We start from the raw sequence: 21,706 nt of genomic DNA on the forward strand, positions 1-21,706 counted from the left end.
CGTCTTCTCGTCTCGTGTCCCGTCTACGTTTTGCGCTGTGAACACCAGGGATGCTCAATGTCGCGCGGCGCGCGATTTGAGCCACGCGTCTGCAACCAACCATATGTAATTAAACTGTTTTGCCACTTGCGCCCGCGGCAATTTGCATGTCTTTCCTAGATAGTTCTTTGTGGAGGCAGGGAAATTTCGTTATACTGAAATTGTGTAAAAAAGCACTTTGTCGTGAGGTTTGGAATGCATGGTATCCTATGGACGAGAATTTAGAAAAAGGCAAGTACTTAGCTATATAGCGAATTTCATTAGGGCGAGCCATATATATATGAAAGAGAAGGTAGGAAATCGATGGGCCCGGATTTTATTAGTCATGTGATAAAAAGCCCACAATAAATGACACCAAAGACAGCATAGGGGAAATTATCTGCAGTTCTTAAGTGAATTCAAGAAATGATTATTGAATGGAAATGAAAGTGGATGAAGAAACAACTGGCTGCAGCTGGGATATAAACCCACGTCTTCGCATTGTACCTGCGAAGCTCTTACCAATTGAGCTACCGCGGCGCGGTTTTCCCATCCACATCATGGGGTATTTGTGCCTTTCTATTTCAATGCATAAAACAGCGTTTTCTTGAAGTAACTGGAGCGCCATTGCATTTCGTCGGACGCTTTGAAAATTAATATCTCGCAACTGGTGCAGCCGAGATAATTCGTTCCAAGTGGTTAAACCTAGGGAAGTCACCGGCTATAATTCGTAGATTTTATTATGTGGCATAAAGAAAATAATTAAAAAGAGTATTAGCGTGAGTACGTTAGTTATTAAATTGGACATTTTGATTTCGCGTAGAAGTAATGGGCGCGTCATCATGTAACGTAGATCAAGGTTTACAGTTGTGCTATCTGCCATAGGCAATCTTTCAAAATTTTGGACTTTGTAAAAAGAAAGGATCCGGTATACAAACAAGCACTGGTGCTGTCTTCCTATATAACACTGACGACCGCAATATGTGTAGGTGACTCCCGGCAACTGTTCCCCTAAAGATGTCGCCAGGCGTAAGTCCGCGCGGTACATTGTCCAGGAGCCGTCCAAGGATCCTTCCTTGCAGATACTTAGCTTAAGGCAGCGCCAGCTTCGCCCTTTTCAACGATCGAAGCGTTTTCTCGCAAAGAAAGGAGCTTGAAAGCGGTACATATCTGCTTTCCGCTGCTTCGAATTGTTGGTGGCATGTGCTTGCCGCCTTTTTGCATTGCTCTGTCGTGGTGTGTGCTTTGAGAGAGTTGTGCAAGAGCAGCGTCTATGTGGAAATATGGACAAGGCTTTCTTGCATTCAGGCTTACTGCTGATCAGAGCATATCTCACCAATCTTCGTGTTTTTTGCTTTTTTGTCTTGCAGTGCAGTGCACTGCAGTCAAGTTTGCGTCGAGCATCTCCACAGATGCTGAGCCACTCCTCGAAGAAATAAAGCAGTTGATTTTATTTAAAAGCTGTAGTCTTACGATCCCGTGTTGTTAAACGCACATAGAACAGGACACACTATACTTGAATACTTTTCATTCTTTGTCTGACGCGCTGAAACACAGACAATAACCGGCTGTGGTGGCGTATTATTGAAAAAAAAGCATTGTCTGCGAATCTAAGAAGGCCGGTAAAGGTGCTGTTTTATTGCACGCAACTATCAAGTCGGAAGTAGATGGTGAAATTCTCCGCCATTACTTCCACTGCACTGCGTCCTATGTGTCGCTTTCAGCAGACAATGCCTCGCTTGAGCGCGCATAGCCAGCGCCTGTGTTTCCCTTACTGGCGCAGTTTGTTGCTGGTTGTGCCGCACATCTTGTCTTCCAACTGGCTTGGATCTAGTGCCATCTGAGAGCCCCTTGTTTTTCGCTCTATCATAAACAAGACTCAGTCGACGTCGAACCAGGCAATTCTAAGGAATGCCGTTGAACCACATACACAAACAAAAGAAAAACAAAGAAAGGAATGCCAGAGTTCGGAGCTTGGTATCGATTATGAGGAGTTCCACGATAGGTTTTCGTGAACTGTGGGTTTTTTTCCTCGATTTTTATACTCGGCACCATTATTTCTTTTCGAACCTTCGGTTACACGTAGACATGTACTAGACTTACCTAGAATAAAGAAAAAAAGGAAGAGCCCCGTTCTCTTGCCTATTCATTCAATGATTATTCACTTGAGCGCCGGCAGCTGTTTAGCACAGTATGTGCTGCCAAGGAAGCATTGTATTTCATTCTCCTTAGCAGCCAACGTTACTGCCCTTGATAAAATGGGTGTACTGGTGTATTGATTTGTTTGCTCGTTTTTGAAATGACAATGCGTAAGAGCGTCTATTTAGAGAAAAAGATCAGCAGGTGAATAAGTTTCCAAGCGTGCCTAAAATAAATGTTTATGCTTTATCTCTCTGGAAATTTTCCGAGGCCACTCTAGCTGCTCAACTACCTCGTATCAGACGGAAGTATGTCGGATTGGGCTAGTTGCTTACTTTTCAGGCTACTTGGGTGTAACGCAAATGCAAGGCACAGGACGCAAAAAGATCCGATGAAGATAAGTGTGGCATGAGATGCCGACTTGTGCAGTGACCAGAGTGACGTACATAAAAATGTAGCTGTTGATGATAAGGAATAATTAACAATTTGGAAGACTCTTTACAGGTAGTCAATGAACTGCTCAAGAAAGAAAGAAAAGTGCCTTGTCCTAAGCTACGTGTAAACAACTGTAACGTGTTGCGGGCTTTCCTATCTAAGGAGCATAAAAAAGAAAGAAAGCCGTGATCTGGTTCTTACAACGAGTGATCTGTTTGTGTAGCTTGAGAAGAGCAGAAAAACGCAAAATGAGATGGACAGAAGTTGTGCTCTCTGTTGTATTTATGATGCTTACTGTATTACGGACGCATTGAAACAAAGTCTGGAGCAATATCAAGTTATCTCGGAATTATGAATGATAATCTCGCAGCGGGAATAAAGTAGACAAAATATGGCGGCCGTGACACCGCTAAATGACGCTAAAATGCAGTAGCATTTATTTGGAGCAAGCTAGTTCACCATCCTGCACCGCTAGCGTGAACGTCAGTGATCCGTTCGTGATCGGCAAGACCGCTTTACGTGAAGGGTGCCGGCCGCCCCGCCCCGCAGCAGCGAAGGCCGCGCTGCGAGGCATACGATGTGCCATCACCCGGGCTGATCTTTGTTGAACGTACTTCCTTCTGTCTTTGTAAATACGCCACCATTTTTGGCGTGTGTGCGTGTGTGCCGATTACACAACCCCAATCGGAAAAACGTACAATATGAACCCAGAGATGTTCCCACATCTGGGGAATGGTGCTAACCTAGGATTACTTGTCATTTCATTCTCTGCAAGTTTTCCACGTTGTTCCCTCTTTCAAACTTTCCGGAGTGTTAAATATTGGCTAAAAATGAAATTGAAGAATTAGAAGATGCGCATTTTGGTTTTACTATTTTCAATATAGCTAAGTCGTGATGTATGAGGACATCAACTGACGTTTAGTTCCTTTTTCTTGCTTTTCCTTCTCTCGCAGGTGAGTCTTCGAGACCTCAGTCTCTGGGCGATGCTGCCGCGCTGCTGTCAGAGGAAATATGGCGTTACTTTCGGCAACAACACGCCGCATGGCTGGTAAATAAACCAAGAAACCTTAGGGCTTTGTCATCGGTCCTACTTGTAGGTTAAATATTTTTATAAAGACAGGTACAAGTCTTTTACGTACGCTGGTTCTAGCTTAGTTTACTAAATGGTTGACAGGCGGAAAGACGGAGGGACTGAAGAGGTCGGGGGGGGGGGGGGGGGGGGGGCGTGGATGAGGACGTTGTGGTGGCAACGTTGTAGACAGTGTACAGGATACTGCGTCGCCTCTTTCCTCCTTGTCGTGGGTTTAACGGCCTTCCTTCACAGCCTCACGGCCTCTTATAAAGCTGCACTGCTGGCTAGTCGTCGTTTAAACCCCGAGAGCCAAGGACGGCTGAAAGAAACTTGAGAGCAGCAATTTCCGACAGGTGCGCCGCAGCTTACTTAAAGGCCAATATGGTTGAAATTATTGTCTTTGCCAGCGAACAGAGTGTTCTGACAGCCAGTGACAAGAAGTGGAAGGGCATTCGCAAATTGTATTTCGCGCAACAAACTACACGAGCTGCGCACTTCATCGCACTTATGTTTTTCATATAACTTCATGCTGCCATTTTTCGGTCATTGAACAATTTTTTGTTTGTGAAGAAGCCGGTGACTCATAAGTTTTTGACATTTCTAATTTCATCTAAATCGCTCAATCACTCTCCCTGTGGTCGCGCCACGAAACGCGAACTGACAAACAGCGCTGACGGAGGCTGTTTCTTAAGCGTCGTTTGTACGATGAGTAAGCCGTGGTGCTGTTATGAAAACATTAACTCTAGAATCAATGCATTAAACGGCATTGCTTGAGGCTAGATGTGGCATTCGAGTAGATAATATTTGTGGCATGTTGTGTAAGTAAGGGCGACGAGTATGGATGACTTTTACCGTTGAAATCATGACTCGCGCGCGTTCAAATTTCGTGCAGAAATTGCGTTCTGTGGTGCATCATGTCAGTTATACGCTTAGGTGCATTGCTAGACTTTCGCGTCTGGAATGAATCGGAAGAGGGCACCGTTTGCAGAAGTGTAACAAAACAGAAAAAGAATTGCATATTTTGCAATAACAGTATGATGGTGTCACCACACAGTGCGATTGTGAAATGTGACTCGACATGTTTCGCCATAAAAATGCAGACGGCGCCACCACTCCACTGCAGTGAAATATTTTTTCGTCTGGCATGGGCCACACTCGACGCCAGCTTATTTAATCTTCATGAACCGGACAAACTATGCCCGCTAACGTAGCATTAATGTAGTACATTCACCGTGAAATACCCCTTCTTGAAACTTGAACGCTGAGAAGCCAAGTGTGTAGTCGTAGAAGTCGCGTAATAAATCTGCATATTATGTGCGCAACATTAGTAATTTGCGGGAACGTTTAGACTTCGGACACTCTTGTCATTCGTTTTTTATTTGATTGGCCTGTGCGCAATTTGTCACTTCTAATCTGAGGAGCTGCTGCGGTTTTCGCTGAAAAACTGTACTTTCTTCCTTAAGCTTAGGAAAGTGTTTCGTCAAAGTGCGTGAGAAGTGCAATACAGACAATTTAGTCTCACATTATCCTGGGTTTGCCAGAAAACTGAAAGAAAGAGGATAATGTGGGTGCATTTTTAAACGTGTGGCGTATGGTAATGTAGCTGGAGTTACACTTTTGGAATCCAGTAATAACTGCTGTTTAAAAAATTCACCGGGGCTAAATGAAGACGAAGGAAGCACCACTGGTACGTCCGCGTCGTTTCCTTCATTCCTTCAGAATTCGCGCAGTTATTTTTGCCTCAGGTTCAGTGTTAGTTTAGCGACGGTATTTCGTTTGAGTATTTTATTTGTGCACTTTGGCGGCTTATTCATTGGCTCAGTTCCACGATACGTACGAGCTTAAGCATTCTGTCTGCACGGCTGGTTAGTGTCTAGTTATCTTTACTGCACAACAACTAGTGCACGCGGACCGCGGTGTTACTAATTGCACTTTCGTGGGAACTGGCATTGAAATTCTGCTCCAGAGCAGCTGGCGCCTTTCACAGCTCTTCGTGATGTTTGCGTTAAGTATAGGTGGAATCGGTTGTGCAGGCCCGTTGCGTCCAGACTCTAAATATTGCATGACCTACGATGCTTAAATGACGCTGTGGTATATACGAGTATGCACAAATACTGCACGCTGTGTAGCTGTATTAAATATTACTACCAGGCCCACGGCACGTGCTCTGATCGAACGTGGAGTGAGCGAGCGTGGCAAAGGAAGACATGGGCCGACCCTGTCGCGCTCAGTCCCGGTCATCGTTTAATTACTATTGTCCAACGATCCGCACCTGGTTCCCGTCTTCCTTTCGCTCGATGTCGAATGCTTTTATCCAGCATGAGGGATCCAATCGCAATTCGTTTGCAGCTCGTTGCATTGCAAGCGCAGGGAGTGCAGGAAATCCTAGCGCGGGGCCGCATTTAAATATGCATCGCGCGCAAAGAGTCTCACCATAATCCGGGGCCGGCTGAATGGAACCCACGCGCCTCCCTCTTGATTCAACGTAATCTGTCCAGAGCTTTCCCATTGTGCCCCTTGCTTCTCCGCGTTCTCTTCATTAATGATGTCTTTTTCGATGGCAGCGGCAGAAGGAGGCCGAGGTACTCTGGAGTCCCTGATTCGTCGGAACTGCGCGCGAGTCCCTGGGGCAGCGAGGGGGACGCCTCTGTGTTCCCAGAGCGAGTAACGACTCTCGCGTTCAGGTTCTTGAATTGTTGACGCTGAGTCGCTTTGCTCCCTCGCACAGCTCCGAGTACTTTTCGTGCATCACGTCTTGTCGCCCCATAAAACTACGAACTGTGTTCTTTTCGGAGCGTCTGCAATTGCTGTTAATTTATTCGACGACGCCAGCCATGTATAGTATACCGCGACGCCGTCCCTCAGAATAAGCGACAGTGGGATCACATGTCACGAACAGTTATTTTTCGTTCATACAGGGAATATAGCGTACAGAATGTGAATATGACAGAGTCGTGGTACATTGACGCAATTCTGAATTTAAGGGTGGTGTTTTAACCTTGCTGCCTGCTTAGAAGTTGCTTTGCTAACCTGGAGCAAGCTTTAGCGGTGTTGCAAGCTTTAGCAAGCTTTAGCGGTGATGTAGCGGTGTTTCCGATGATGTTAGTTTGCATTGGCTGGTATGTAGGACAAGCAGCGCAATATTGTGCTGAAATAAACACACGTCCACGATAAAAGAAATAAGAAAGGAGAGGATGAAATGATTCGGTAACAGTTACGCGTGGCGCTTCAAAATATGTAATTTGCAGTCTAGACCTTCATAAAAGCTCAATGTGGCGTTTTTTTTTCTTAGGTTTGCTTTAATATATCGCATTTTGCCGGCAGTATTTCTGCCTACAAGGCCCTACTCTCGTATGATTACTTTCGGGGATCCTTTCGCGAGATTTCGAGTGACCTAGCACCAAATGAATCAGCATGCATGCGCGTCAGCGTTATTATAGAACTGTGAAAAGACTGTGCCAAGAATGATGTCACTCGTAGTGGCTGATGTGTCCAGCACTAGTCGCGAAAAAGCTCGCTAAAGGGAAAGTAAACCTGAAAGTGACTGTCCGAGAATACGGCTTGTCGCAATGTTTGCCGCCACTGCATATTTTTTCTCCGTGCGAAGTGCTTCGTGCACAGCTCCATCGAACGGCATTTCTCTAACGTTTTATGCGAGTGGCAATAATGCGAATAGCTCATCTCACTGTTAGGGAGGGTACTTGGAAGCTGCAGAATTGTAACTAAGGGGCGAGATGAAAAGTTGTTTTCTTGTAGAAACGACCCTTAAATATGCATTCGCAGCCATTCCATTCATTTACATAATCTGTCTCAGAAGACAAAATCACTTCTTGGCACATGAACTGTGAAGTTGGTCTAAGTGTCACAAATTTCAACGAAAGTATGACCACATGTTTTCAGATCGGTCCCTGCTGTCTTTTCACTGGACAGTATCTTAAAATTATTACTTGTAACCACCTTTCGGGGTGCAGCTTTCGCCAATATTGCTTGGATAGAGCATTCAACGTTATGCTCTACAGTGCTAATTAGCCCACTTTAAGGTGAAAGAAATGTAATATTTTAGAGTTGTGTAATTTCTGTACCAAGTTACGTGAGTGCAGAAGACAGTGCTACAGGAACAAAAAAATTAAATGAATATTCTGAGGTTTTACGTGGCGAAACCACCATCTAACTATCAGACACGCCATAGTGCTGGACTCCAGATTCATTTTGATCACCTGGGTTTCGTACACCTAATGCATGGTACACGAGCGAGGTCTTGCATTCCGCTTCAGTGGGAATGCGGCCGCCGCGGCTGGGATCGCATCTGCGACCTCGACAGCACAATGTCATAGCCATGTCATCACCAACGCCACGTTTTAAACATTCTGTGTACATCAAAGTGCTAAGCTGTACGCTCGTCCTGTGTTATGAATATTTCGATACACTTTTGAAGCTCCCTATTTGTCATGGAGTATTTAATCTCCGTGAGTTCGTCGATATGCGCATTCATGGCGCTGATAGTAAATGGTACTCGCGCATGAAATTACCGCGTCCAAGGCGTCCCTATATCCGTTTTCCCTCGGTTTTCTCAATCAATTTTCTTTCACGTTCAATAAAAGATAAGCGCGTGATCTCTCATTCGCCGCTGTGACGCATACGGCGAGCCACAATAGCTTCCGCATATGCGGATCAGGAAACGATCGCACGCAGGTCGTTTGGGTACGTGCAGACTTTACAGGATGTGCCCTAGGTGTGACGTGCGCGTACTACCACCAATGAGCCGCCAGCAATCGCCTCCTGCGTTGAGGCGGGCAGAGATAAAACGTGAAATTCATGGTACGCTGAGACTCTATCGTTTACGCTTCCCTCGACGCAGGGTAAGATATGTGCAATTTCCTTCCGTGCCACAATGTTGAACAATATATGGGCAGCACCATTTTCAATCCCGAACGGCTTGGCTTCTAGGCAACTTCCAAGAGAGCGTTCACCTTCCGGAAATGATGACCCGTGGCACACATGTCGATAGCTCTTGTATGTGCGTACATCTCGTCTCAGTTTCTATGCATTGCTATAGTCTAGTTTCATTATTCATATCTCAGTTTTTAAATCTGCATGTTTTTTTTTGCGTGCGCGTACGTGTGCGCACGCAGATATACTAACGTGTGTACCTTTGCACGAACTTGCGCCTTCTTGTATACGTCTCTCGGCGTGCGCAAGCGCGAAGCGTGTGCCTGTACATTCGTGTAGCTGGTGTCGACTCTGCGTTTTTTTCGGCCTTTTTTTTGTCTTGTGTATATATTCTAAATGGAAACGCTCTCGCTTGTTTCTGAAACGGAGAAAAATGGATGTGTCACCGACCTGAGATGAAACCATAACGGGGCAAGGCAGTGGCATTCGTCTTAAGAAACGCTCACTTCGTGGGAAGCAACACCACCTCTTTGATTTCTATGTGTACAGCAAAGCATGGGAGGCATGGAAAAGCAAGAAGAAAAAAAAAAACACACACGAAAGATAAGCTAAGCGCAACCATTAGCATGGTGGAAACACGCGTGAGCAGCATTACCTGCATTGTTATTTACATGCAGAGCTGCCTTATACCGTATCTCTAATGCTAAGAGACACACTGGCTGCCGTTGTCCGAGTGATTGATCTTGCTGAGGGCCTTTAGGCGGCGTTCTCGATGTACTGGACATGGAAATCGAAATTCGCAAGTGAAAGTCCTGCATGACGAAGCACTTAAGCGTTCTGCAGACTCTCTGCACGGTAACGAAAAAGAGAATTGAAATTAAAAAGAAACAAAGCATTTTTAAGGAAGCGGGAGGCAGGGAGGGGACTGCTTGTCCGATGTTTACCCCCATTCATCAGATGAAAGCATATTCGGTAGTTCATTCTGTGCATTCACAAAGACTCTGTGCATTCTTCACTTTTCCTTGAACGATTAGTTTTACGTATTTTTTCCCCTATATTGCCAATAATATAGCAAATTGTTTATTTTAACTTCTGTGTTCCAATACCATCAGTACTTTTAACCTGCGGCATATTAAGATAATTTATTCAAAATGACAAGAACAAGTCCAAGTAGGTGTACTCGACTGATGCACTTGCAAAAAAACAGCAGCTCAATAGTTTATTTATTTATTTCTTTTTAACATACTCTCGCACCCTTGCTGGCATTAAGGAAAGGTGATCGTAAATTATTTTTGTAAGAGTAGGAAACATAAAACACAAGGAAGAATAAACGGTACACGATTATACATAACTATATCGGGGTACGTTGGTGACAGGGTGTGCATGAAGAAACGATAATACAACAAACAACAGAGTTGGATATACACAACCCAAAGAACATTCACTGCAACCGCCTTTCAGTTAGACGTGTCTTGAATGGCTGCAACAGTGCCTGAAATGTGGTGCCAGTCGATACAGGTTCTTGGAATAAAGGTTCGCTTTACGTATTGATACGATAAGATGAAACTGCTACTTCTTGTCTATGGTGAGATATGAAATATAGAACAGGCATAAGCAGAACCACCAGCACATAACTTCAGCTTTCATGAGAGAACAAATTACCCTCCACCCGATAGTAGCAGTAACCTACATAAGAAATCGTTCTTATAGGTTTCTTTCATAAAAATTTGTGTGGGTTCCTCTTGCAGCTTCACTCGAGGACCTCCTCTGTGGACTTTGCCGCGGAAGTATGGAAGAAAACAGCGCGTGCGGCAGCGTATCGTATGCTTTTGTGCTGGAGTTTACACGCAATCGCCACAGCCCGGGAGACATTGTGGTGACTCCAATGGCGTTCTCGCTGAAACGGTCTATACTGTCGAGTGGACGAGAATTTTTCCTATTGTAAGATAAAGATATACGGCTTTCGTTCACGCACCGTTTTTTCTATAAAAAATAAGATATTCTTGTGTTCCGAACGAAGCGGAGCACAGTGTTACAGAAATGAAAGCTAAGTTTCTTGTCCCGAGGCAGGATTAACAAAAATACTTTTTTTTGTGTGAGATAGTGCATCACCTATTCGCCTTAAATCGTTGTGCTGTTTAGCCCACAGTAGAGACTCCCCAGAGAACTCAAACAGTTCATAAAGACACATTAAGGCCCGTAGTTCTCAGAAACGTTAAGAGTGTCTTTTTTTGCACGCAGTGCGCGAGAACTGTTTCATCACCAGGTGACAAAAAGAATCTGTACATGAAAAAAACTTATTTGTGTACATATTTCTGACTCATAAATATCATCCCTACAGTACAAATTTAACTAGAACGTGATTGTAAGGAATTGCCTTAGATCAGCTGCAGCATGTCCCATCAGCAATCGTCGTTACTAGTGCTCAGTTTGTTGCTGATGGTTTTTTCCCTCTGTCGCTCTACGAAGCGCGCTGAATGACATCCCCAGCCAGAATCGGCAACGCTCTCCGAGCTACTCGTTTGCGCAGCCGCGCTGCCAATTTATGTCCATGTTCGATGGCCTTAGCTTGTTCCACTGTTCCAGAATGCGTTCTTCTGTCATGTGCAAGGCACACGGTCAATGGAAGTAATTGTTTTATTGTGATCCCGACACAACAGGACATAATCAACGAGAGGTAATGGTCAGAGTCGTGAGAAGGGGAACCGACAATGACTCAATAATCACAACAAAATATCGGCGTGTTCCAATTCTAGCCAGCATTGAAAAGAGTATGCGCTGATTGCTATGAAGGGAGCTTTGAGCCCAAGTAATGGTATTAATCTAGATTGACGACGACGATGACAACGATGAGGATTATTATTATTATTATTATTATTATTATTATTATTATTATTATTATTATTATTATTATTATTATTATTTATTGGCATCCACATTGCAACGCGGCAGTGACCAATAGTCACCTAGCCTGCTTGGGCTAACCAGGTCCGCTAGGCATGCTTTTCAGTCTAGCATTTTTGTGTACATCTTAATATATTTTCTCTTGTTCATGACCCCTCTATCTATCGTGCACCGCTACCTATACCTATAACGAATCCGGTCGTACGCTCTTCCCTGCTTTTTTTCCACCTATACTCTAAACTTCTCCTGCTTGTCTCGACTGTTGACCGGTTGATCCTTCTGTTCGCTTTAAATCCAAGCGCTTCCGGAAGGCGTACGTTAACTACGGTTCTCACTGAGTGAGTACCCTCGCATTCCATCAGGATGTGCTTAGTGGCCTTCGGATTTTCCTTGCAGGAGACACATGCCTCAACTTGTTGTGAATATTTGCTCAAGTATGTTTTTGTCCTTAGGAAACCAGTTCGAGCCTCAAATAGGAAATGGTTCGATCCGCAAATAGCCCTTTTTGTTATCGTACAGATTTTCCCCTCTAATTTCGTCCTTTCTATTCTTCTAAATCTCTATGGTTATTGTTGCTTCCATTCTTTGCATCCAATTCACGGTCTCTGTTTCTCTCCCTTTCTTTGCGATGACTCCTCTTTGTCTATTTACTCTTTCAATCACCTTTTACTTGGTTGCCAACGTTCTTGACCTCTTCTTCCATTCTGTGTCCACGTTTTTCAGGTAGAGATACTTGTGCAGTTTAACCTCCTATTTACTTTCGTCTATATTCCTGAGTCCTTTCTCATAACTAATTTTACTCTGCGCTTCTCTTACTTCATAGGGGGCCCAACCCATGTCCCCTAGCACTGCCTCATTTGTCGTTTTGCCATGGGCTCCCAAAGGCAGCCGGCCTACCGATCATTGGTAAACTTCCAACCCCGACAAAATATCCGATACCCGACGCTGACGTCCTTGCGACTCGATGCCAACTCGCGTCGACGAGAAAAGACCATTAAAAAGCACGTGATATAGCTGTATTTTAACACTTTGAGCGTGCAAACCTTCGAGAAACACAGCGTAGTCTAAATTAAACGCATATGGAAGCGCGACTACGTTTTCTTCTGCGTAGACGACCCTCACGTCGAGTTTCCAAGCATACTGCTCCGTGCACGCTGTCTTTTTAAACAGCGTATCAGCGGGCATCGTTTTTGACTTCAATGCTATCTTTGTGAAGCTCTATTTTTTTGCCTGATTCGTCACAACTGGAACGGGACTTGAGATGGCTGCTGTCTGCATACCTGTCTATCGAGACGTCTACGGCGAGTATTCGTAGACAGCTTATGACGACTATGGCTATCGACTGTTCTCGTCAGCGTAACCCAATTGACAGAAGTATGGACGTACGGGACGGGACATACAAAGCAAACCCAATTACGAACCTTTCACTTCTGTTGCTGTAAAATTTTATGATCGCGAAAGAGTACATCGAAGTTCCTTTGAAGGATTGTCCAGCAATGTTAGCTGCGTCGTCAAGTTGCTGCAGGCGAGCGCTCGTAATGCCCTCCACACGTCTCTGCCTGGACGGCTTCGCGCCACAGCAGCGCTGGAGACGCGAAGGATGAGCGCCCGCGTGCAGAACAAAGAGCGGAGACGCATCAACGCGGCTCCTGACGCCGCTACATTTCCAGCTGGCAGCCTAGCAAATAAATGCCTCGCGCGTGTTGTGTTTTCCGTTCGCTCTTTGGCGTTTCCTTTTCCAACGTGAGCGCGCTCTTGAAGAAGTAACGCGAGGCGGCAACAAGAGCAAAGGGGCGGTCGATGTCACGCGAGGCAAAATGCCTCATATTCTGGCCCGGCTGGGTGGCGCCCTCTGGCAGGCGCTACGAGGAGGCAATGTGGAGCATGCCAGCTGAAGATGTTTGCGTTTCTTCGAGGGCGAGAGCCCGCACGTGGAGGGAAATGCAAATATGTTGTGTCCACACTGTGCTTCTGCTGCTTTCTCGGACAGTCATTTGCTTCAATGTCAAAAATAGTTACTTGCGTGTAGGGCATTCTCCGTTAACTTTATTGTTATTAAGGGGTTTTACGTGCCAAACCACTTTCTGATTATTATGCACGCCGTAGTGGGTGATTCCGGCAAGTTCGACCACCTGGGGATCTTTAACGTGCACCTAAATCTAAGCACATGTGTATTTTCGCACTTCGCCCCCATCGAAATGCGGTCGCCGTGGCCGGGATTCGATCCCGCATCCTCGTGCTCAGCAGCCTGAACCATAGCCACTAAGCAACCACGGCGGCTTACTTTAAAGAGCTAAATGGCTACATAGTTGATGCTTCATCTAAAGACGTACTTTTCCCTGGAAAGAGAGAGAAAGTGCTCAATCGTCTTGTTACATGAAATTGGACCCTATATAGGCATAACTGCGGGATAGTTGTTACTTCACATGACTCATCAACCTGGAGCTTATAACGTAAATCTATTCCAATCTGTTTCTGTCACATTGCCTTAGTTATACCTCTGCAATTGGTTACCAATTTTTTGAGCACCGCATACGTTGCCAGTGTCGCCAGACGTCACGAAAACCGCGAGAACTCCTGATATGAAGATAGAGAGAGAGAGGGGGGGCTTTTTATTACAAAAACAGAGAATTTTGCCGGCGCGTATATAACCGCTGGCATGCTACTCTGTATAGGGATCGGGAATGGGATTAAAAGATTGCAGAAGAGAATGGGAGAAAAAGAGGATAAAAATAAATATGAAATGTCCGAGTGGACCGGATACTAATATTTACAGGTGACATGGCGGGTAAATTTAGGCTTTTGTATATGAAACCTCAGCAGTCATGGAGGCACTACGGAATCAGGGTGTAGATGAGCCATATGTAAAGATACTGGAAGCTATCTATAGAGGTTCCACAGCCACCGTAATCCTCCACAAAGAAAGCAACAAAATCCCAATAAAGAAAGGCGTCAGACAGAATGATACGATATCTCCAATGCTATTCATAGCGTGTTTACAGGAGGTATTCAGAGACCTGGAGTGGGAAGAATTGGGGATAAAAGTTGATGGAGAATACCTTAGCAACTTGCGATTCGCTGATGATATTGCCTTGCTTAGTAACTCAGGAGACCAATTGCAATGCATGCTCACTGACCTGGAGAGGCAAAGCAGAAGGGTGGGTCTGAAAATTAATCTACAGGAAACTAAAGTAATGTTTAACAGTCTCGGAAGAGAACAGCAGTTTACGATAGGTAGCGAGGCACTGGAAGTGGTAAGGGAATACATCTACTTAGGGCAGGTAGTGACCACGGATCCAGATCATGAGACTGAAATAACCAGAAGAATAAGAATGGGCTGGGGTGCGTTTGGCAGGCATTCTCAAATCATGAACAGCAGGTTGCCACTATCCTTCAAGAGGAAAGTGTATAACAGCTGTGTCTTACCAGTACTCACCTACCGGGCAGAAACCTGGAGGCTTACGAAAAGGGTTCTGCTGAAATTGAGGACGACGCAACGAGCCATGGAAAGAAGAATGATAGGTGTAACGTTAAGGGATAAGAAAAGAGCAGATTGGATGAGGGAACAAACGCGGGTAAATGACATCTTAGTTGAAATCAAGAAAAAGAAATGGGCATGGGCCGGACATGTAATGAGGAGGGAAGATAACCGATGGTCATTAAGGGTTACGGACTGGATTCCAAGGGAAGGAAAGCGTAGTAGGGGGCGGCAGAAAGTTAGGTGGGCGGATGACATTAAGACGTTTGCAGGGACAACATGGCCACAATTAGCACATGACCGGGGTAGTTGGAGAAGTATGGGAGAGGCCTTTGCCCTGCAGTGGGCCTAACTAGGCTGCTGCTGATGATGATGATATGAAGATTACATGTACACAGTTTATGCATGATTAGGCAAACAAAAATTTTTTTTCTTTTCGATGCTCCGCCTTTCTCACCCTTAACCTGCCGCAATTTTTTTAAATGTTTTCGGGCCACTCATACTTCGCCTGTCTGTCACGCGGCGTCATAAAACCGCGAAAATTCACCACCTCTAAGTGGCGTGAACGCACTAAAGATGGATTATTACGCGAAAGAAAACTGAACCATTTTTTTTATAGAATAGCCAAGAAGTGGGGAGGGGTGTGCGTTCCGGAAGGAATAGGTGACGGCTATCAACCGATCGTTCTAGCGCTGGCTTCTCATAGCTGCCGGGGAGAAGTTATCTCGTTGCACAGGATAAAATTGAGCAAACTGGTTGCTTGGGCTAGTTGGTGAGGCATCTTCGATTGTACGCCGCCACAATCGTCGGCGAGCCACCACCAGCTAATAAGCAATGAGAAGCGGACTAATCAGAGACGCCGGCACTATTCTCCCTCAACCAGTTATCTACATTCCCTATGCTAGCTCGGCTCCACCGTAGCCCTCTCCTCTGCAGCATGCTACTCGCCCCTCGTCAGCTAATTAAATAAGACAAATCTGTCAAGGTAGGCAGTACTATTAGCTTTGAAAACAAACAAACGTCACTTCCAATAAACGAGGAGAGCATTTGATCGGGCTGTTGAAACAACCTCGTGGGTCACCACACGTTCTTGCATCGGCGGCTACGTAGATTTGACGTCAGGAGATTGAAATAAACTTACAATGAAACACTTTTACGTTATGACGTCCTTGCCTTGTGGTTCATTTTCATTTTCGCGAAGAACTAGAGCGTTGTAAACGTAACCAACCCAACTGGAGCGCGGAATACCCATTGTGTACAAAAGAATGCATCTAACCATTTCTTTCGTCTGGCCGTTAATCTTATTTTCAGACCTCTTTATTAGCGTCATTCAGCAGGAGCTTACTATAGCATGTGATTCAGCTGGGAAATTGCGTCTATGCCCTGACTGACTGCAGCGTGGCAGCAACCCGCAAAAATTTCACGCCTAAGAGACATTTTCCCACGAGATCTCGCTCGGGAAGTTTGAGTGAGTAGAACATAAAGGAACAAGACTAGAATAACCTGCAACTTTTTAACCCATAGCGGCAGCGCTGCGTGTTTTTATGAAGGTGGCGTGAGTTTTTTAGGCTAATATACACATCTGACAGCGAGACATTGAAGCCCTTCTAACAATTTGCAAACGGAACATTAGGCTGATGCTGAGCTGTAATTTCCCGGTCATTATTTCTGCCAATGTAATCAACCTTGCTGTCAGAAAGGAAACATTTTTTTTAATTTGTTCTCGTTATGGCTTATACGCATTCAGCGGGCAAGAAAGAATCACTATCATACGAATATGTTTAATTGCGCGAGCTTAAATCGCTCTATGACGCACTGCAGCCAAGCACATTACTTTAGAAAGGGTGGCTGATTTGCAAATGCAAGTTATTTAAGCGCAGTTGCTTGCATAAATAGAAATTTCAGATAATTGCATCTTACCAGTGACGTGCAGGGCCTACCATGCACTCCATTTATGTGCCAACTTATTTTCTTCAGACCGTTTTTCGTTCGCTGTTGTTGTGGCCTAGGCATCGGATTTTTCTTTAAACACCGTTGAACAGAAAGGATCTGTTGGTATAATGAATTAGCTTACATTGAAGGTTGATTCAACCTGCTCTTTAACGTTTAAACTGTAACAAGCAGTAAAAATACACGCAGAAGAGGTTTTAAAGTGAATAATGAGCGTGTAGAATATGTGTTGCTAGTGTGATAGAGTTATTCCCTATCCCACTTGTTTTTGTCATGAAATAACACGGGTGTTTCGAGCAAACGTTATTTTAAACCGATGACAAAATATGTTTATTGACTTTTAGCGAGGGATGGGCAACCAAACAAAAACATTCAGCGCGTTTACATACTCTGAGGGACATGTATCGTCATTTGACAGTTCCACACGAGCACGCAATGGCACTGGCACTGGACGAGTTAATTGTTACCACTAATAATACCCATGAGAATGTGCTGAATGAGAACATCCGTCATCAACGTGCTTTGAGAAGACTAGTCGTGCAAGCTTTTATCGAACCAAAGGAGCCGGAAACCCTGCCTCACAGGTCATCAGCCCAGAAAGCCACACCAGCGCTACCGCAATGCCGGAAGGTGACAGACTTGCGCTCCCGACTGTAGCGACTCCTGGCATCGTCCAGTGCAGGGGCGTATCAATGTTTTACTTTTCTCGTTCAAAATCCGCTCTTCACCGCGCGTATTAGGGTGGCAAAGTGGACAATTTATGTAGTTACTCTCCTGCTTTTTCTTATCTCTCTTTATCGTACATAATGTATTTATACCTCTTTTCGCTTTGCTCTGGGAAAGACTATACCGTTATAAACTTCACGTTATTTAATTAACTGCCGTCATGCTAAAAAGGCTTGAGTTAGTTACGCTTCGCTTGTGTGCCTGAGAACGTAACCTGATTTGGAATTGGTCCCTAGGAAAGCTTCACTACAGTGCATCGGTTAATCGTGCCACATGGCATTTTCTGAAGCCCCTAGTCTTTTGTTGGTTAGATTTGAACTTGAACAAACCGAAGGCTGCGGAGACCATGAAACGCGATGCGACGCAATGTGACTGCGCGCTTCAGTGTGACACTGTGTTCCCGCCTATTTCTTTTGTTTTCGTTCATCCATGTAAATCAAAAAGGTAATTTTTATGCCACATGATTTCCATCCTTCATAGCGTCTTAGACTACATAGAACGGAAATGCAGTGAAAGGAAGCGATTCATCCCAGACTCTCTCCCGCCTAACGCCCCAACTAAACATGCATTCCTTTCAGTTTGGCTATTGGGTTGTTGCAGTTGATCTCATGGAAAAGCAATGAAATGTTTTCTTACATTGGCGACTGCACCAATTCTTTTCACCTCTGGGCAGCCTCTTTCTGCTCAGTCCGCTTACTTTCGCTCTTTTGCGCAGTTCGTATTATTTTGAGAGACGAGGAATTGCTTCTCCGTTTTCAAATTCCCTCAGCAACTTCGTGGCAGTAGGCTGCGTGTTTTACCGCGAGCTCCACAGTGCACTTCGAGCATTCAAACGACACTCCCCGCTTCGTTACATTTTTCTTGTCTAGCACCTTCCGGGACACTCTCGTCCTCTCTACTGCCTTCTCAACCTGCAGCTTAATGCCAGGCGTTTCTAGGACCTCCCTAACGACCTTCTTCTGTTCTCCTTCGCGTCAGGAACAGGCCTCTATTCTGCAATCTTCTAGCTTTGCGTCTGAGGCTCAGTTGAGTTAAGAGTTGTCGCTGCGGTCGGAGACTGCACTAATTTTCAGAGTACAAGCTTCGGGAATTAATGGAATGAAACAGAACTGGGTGGCGTTGTTAAAGCCGAGTGGGCTAGTAGGTCGAAAAGTAAGGCGAATGGCTGCAACTTTCCTGCCTACTTCTATTACGCTTTGTTGCGGTACACAAGACAGATGCTCCGCGCAAATCCATGGAACAAGGAATTCTCTCAGTTCACTTTATCCCTAGCAATCCATGCGGTGGCAGCTGCTGCCATCCTTGCGCGTAATTTACGGCGAAACGTTGCAGGCAATTTAAGGAGAAGAAGTTGATGGACCAAACTTTTACAGTGAACCGGATTTAAATGCTGGAGCATTGTTTACTTAATTTTAAGTTAAACCAAACAGCTCAAAAGTGCAGATTTGTTAAATTATTCAAGTAACAGATCTTTCTCCGCGATTGTACAAGGCATGTTCATGGCGCAGAAAACATTCTACCTTGAACTGGCAAAAGACGAGTCGCTTTTAATTTTCGTATCGTGGCATGGTGGCGAATTCGGACATTTTTTTCTTATCATAAATGCTCTTTCAACGTGCAATGTTGTCTTGTGTAGCTTAAGCTACGATGTATTATCCATCTCGCGATGTTCCTAAACGATGCTACGAATAGATTTTCTGCGCCAGCCTCAAGTAGTGCTTATATGTATACATATATATATATATATATATATATATATATATATATATATATATATATATATATATATATATATATATATATATATACATATAGGTAACGTAGATCTGTATACGTAGCGGTAATCATTGCAAAAACAAGATACTTAAGTTACTCGTCACAAATCGCACGAGGACTATTCCGCAGAAACTTTTCCAAATGATTACTTGTACGCAATGCGTGCAAATGTATAAGTAATCGTTAGTTTGTATGTAATGATCAACAATTGAAAAGTGAAAGGTGCGACACTGTTTTGTCATATAAAAAATCACCGCGTGCGCACTCCATACAGATTTATAACCCACGAAGCTGAAACGTGCGGCCCCGGTGTGCATCACTGGTTTAATCCTGACGGTTCATTAAACTACACCTTGGTAGGCTGCCGGATCCTCGGCACGCAGTTGCTGCTTGCGGTCGGCTGCACAAGCCTGTTCTTGTGACCGGGCTGCAGCATCGGAACGGCGTAGACGAGCTCGTTCCCGGTTTTGCTCGAGGGGTTGCTGATCGAAAGCTGCCATGATCCTGAGAAGTACGTATGACGCGTGGCCTACTCATTTCAGAGCAGGAGAAAAACTGCTGCGCGCGCTCGTTTGCGACGGGGAGCAACGACGTCACTGCTGGCGCAGCCAATCGCGTGCATCTCTTTCCCTTCCTTTTTTCGATCATGCGCATGGGGGTTGCGCCGGATGAGTTTTTGGCGTACAGACGACAGACGGACGGACGGACAGGCGAATTGGCTGGCGAAATACAGCTTTGCTGTAAAAACGAAATAAACCCAGGTGCTCTCGTTCAACCTGCATGCACCTAAAGCCGCAACCTTAAGTATGGTTTTATTCAACAAAAAATATGGCCCTATTCTGACTATAGCCCAGTCTAAAGGTGTGGGTTGGTCTCGAAACTATAGCAGTCTAAAACAACAAACCACATGGCACACTAATGCGGCCAAATATTCCTTATCTTTCTTCGATGTCAACCATGCCCTGTTGACTCTCCTCTTATTCAAAAAATTTTCCTTACTAGCTTGACAAATTAAGAGCATCTTGCTGCAACCAAAACTGGGCTGTGTAGCCACCCTTTTGAGTCCGTCTCTCGCTCATAAGGCTGTGGTATGCATACTGCAGCGTGCTTTATGTAGGTATCTCTGTGCAACCGTTCTGGTTTTGAAGGTTAACTTTGTACGCTCATTTCTCTGAATGAGGCCCAAGAGACTGAGGGGATATAGTGACACTCGTTTAGAAATAAGTTATGGCGAATTCGGCAAATCGCACTGGCACGCACCGGGGCACCTTGGGGCGACGATGATTCGATGAAACGGCGCATTGAGGCGCACCGCTTAGATTTGCCGAATTCGCCATTATTTATGCGAAAACATCAAATGGCCTATTGAGCGAAAAAGCTCGTGTCTGTAGCAGCGAAACGGCACCTAAATTCCCATTGGCTGCCACACGACGTCACGTGTGCGCCTCGACGGAGAAGAGCTGACGCAAGGGAAGACATGCTGCCGCGCGGGCGCGCCAGTTGTTGCGTGAGGGGAGAGGACATAGGCGCGACGCCACGTCACCCTTGCTCTCGGAGGCCTGTGTTATCCGCGCGTTCATTGCCCACGCAAGCTCTCGCCTGCGCTCCAGCTTCGCCTTGGTAATTGCTATAACAAACTCTTGTATTAAAGAAGAGAATAAATTCGAAAGAAAAAACATTCGCGGTAGTCAGTCTCGAACCTACGACCCCATGCTGCAAAGCCGAGTCGCTTACCCACTTGGCTAAATCAGCGCCTCCTATAGATAGCCGGCCTGCCAACGTCTCAACGCGCTCGCTTGCCCGCGAGGAGTTCATAACTCGAAGGACCGCTCAGTGGCGTTCACATTAGTGCTTTCGCATTCACAGCTCAGAAGTGCTTAGGTGTCCTATGATTTTTACAGCGAATCTGTATATCTCTACCGTCCTTGGAAATTTTCGTGTCGTAAACAAAAAACTCCCCATCAGTGGGCTGAACCCAGACAGAGTGCAATGCCGGGCCGACGCGCGGCGGAGGTGAAGCAGGCGTTAAGCAGTCCCCATACATGGGCCGATCCCAATAATAGTGCAATGCCGGGAGGACCCGTGAGGAAGGGGAAGCAGGCGTTAAGCAATCCCCATACGTGGGCCAATCCCGAAGATAGTGCTTGCCGGGCCGATCCGCGGTGGAGGTGCAGTTCACCATTATGGGCCCACATACACAGCTTCGCTGGTCATCCTTTTTCACACAGGGCAAGGGCACTAAGATTTTTTTTTTCGTTATCATTATCAACTGTCGGCTCTTACCTCTTGCTGTTGATAGCAGTGCTCTATCTCAAGCT

General features: G+C 45.2%; 1 protein-coding gene across 7 annotated transcripts in view; it reads left to right on the forward strand.

Moving 5' to 3' along the window:
* Positions 1-21,706, forward strand: part of LOC126531724 (kin of IRRE-like protein 3) — an 861,138-nt gene that overhangs the window by 757,596 nt on the left and 81,836 nt on the right. Inside the window, exon 2 of one of the 7 annotated variants that reach the window (XM_055071421.1) lies at positions 3,546-3,640. The exons of the other annotated variants lie outside the window; for them this stretch is intronic. Coding sequence (XP_054927396.1) covers positions 3,604-3,640 — 37 coding nt within the window. The 5' untranslated portion in view covers positions 3,546-3,603. The remainder of the gene's footprint in view (positions 1-3,545; positions 3,641-21,706) is intronic. 7 annotated transcript variants of the gene reach the window in all.

This window comes from Dermacentor andersoni, chromosome 5 (genome assembly GCF_023375885.2).
Source record: "Dermacentor andersoni chromosome 5, qqDerAnde1_hic_scaffold, whole genome shotgun sequence".
Lineage (NCBI taxonomy): Eukaryota > Metazoa > Arthropoda > Arachnida > Ixodida > Ixodidae > Dermacentor > Dermacentor andersoni.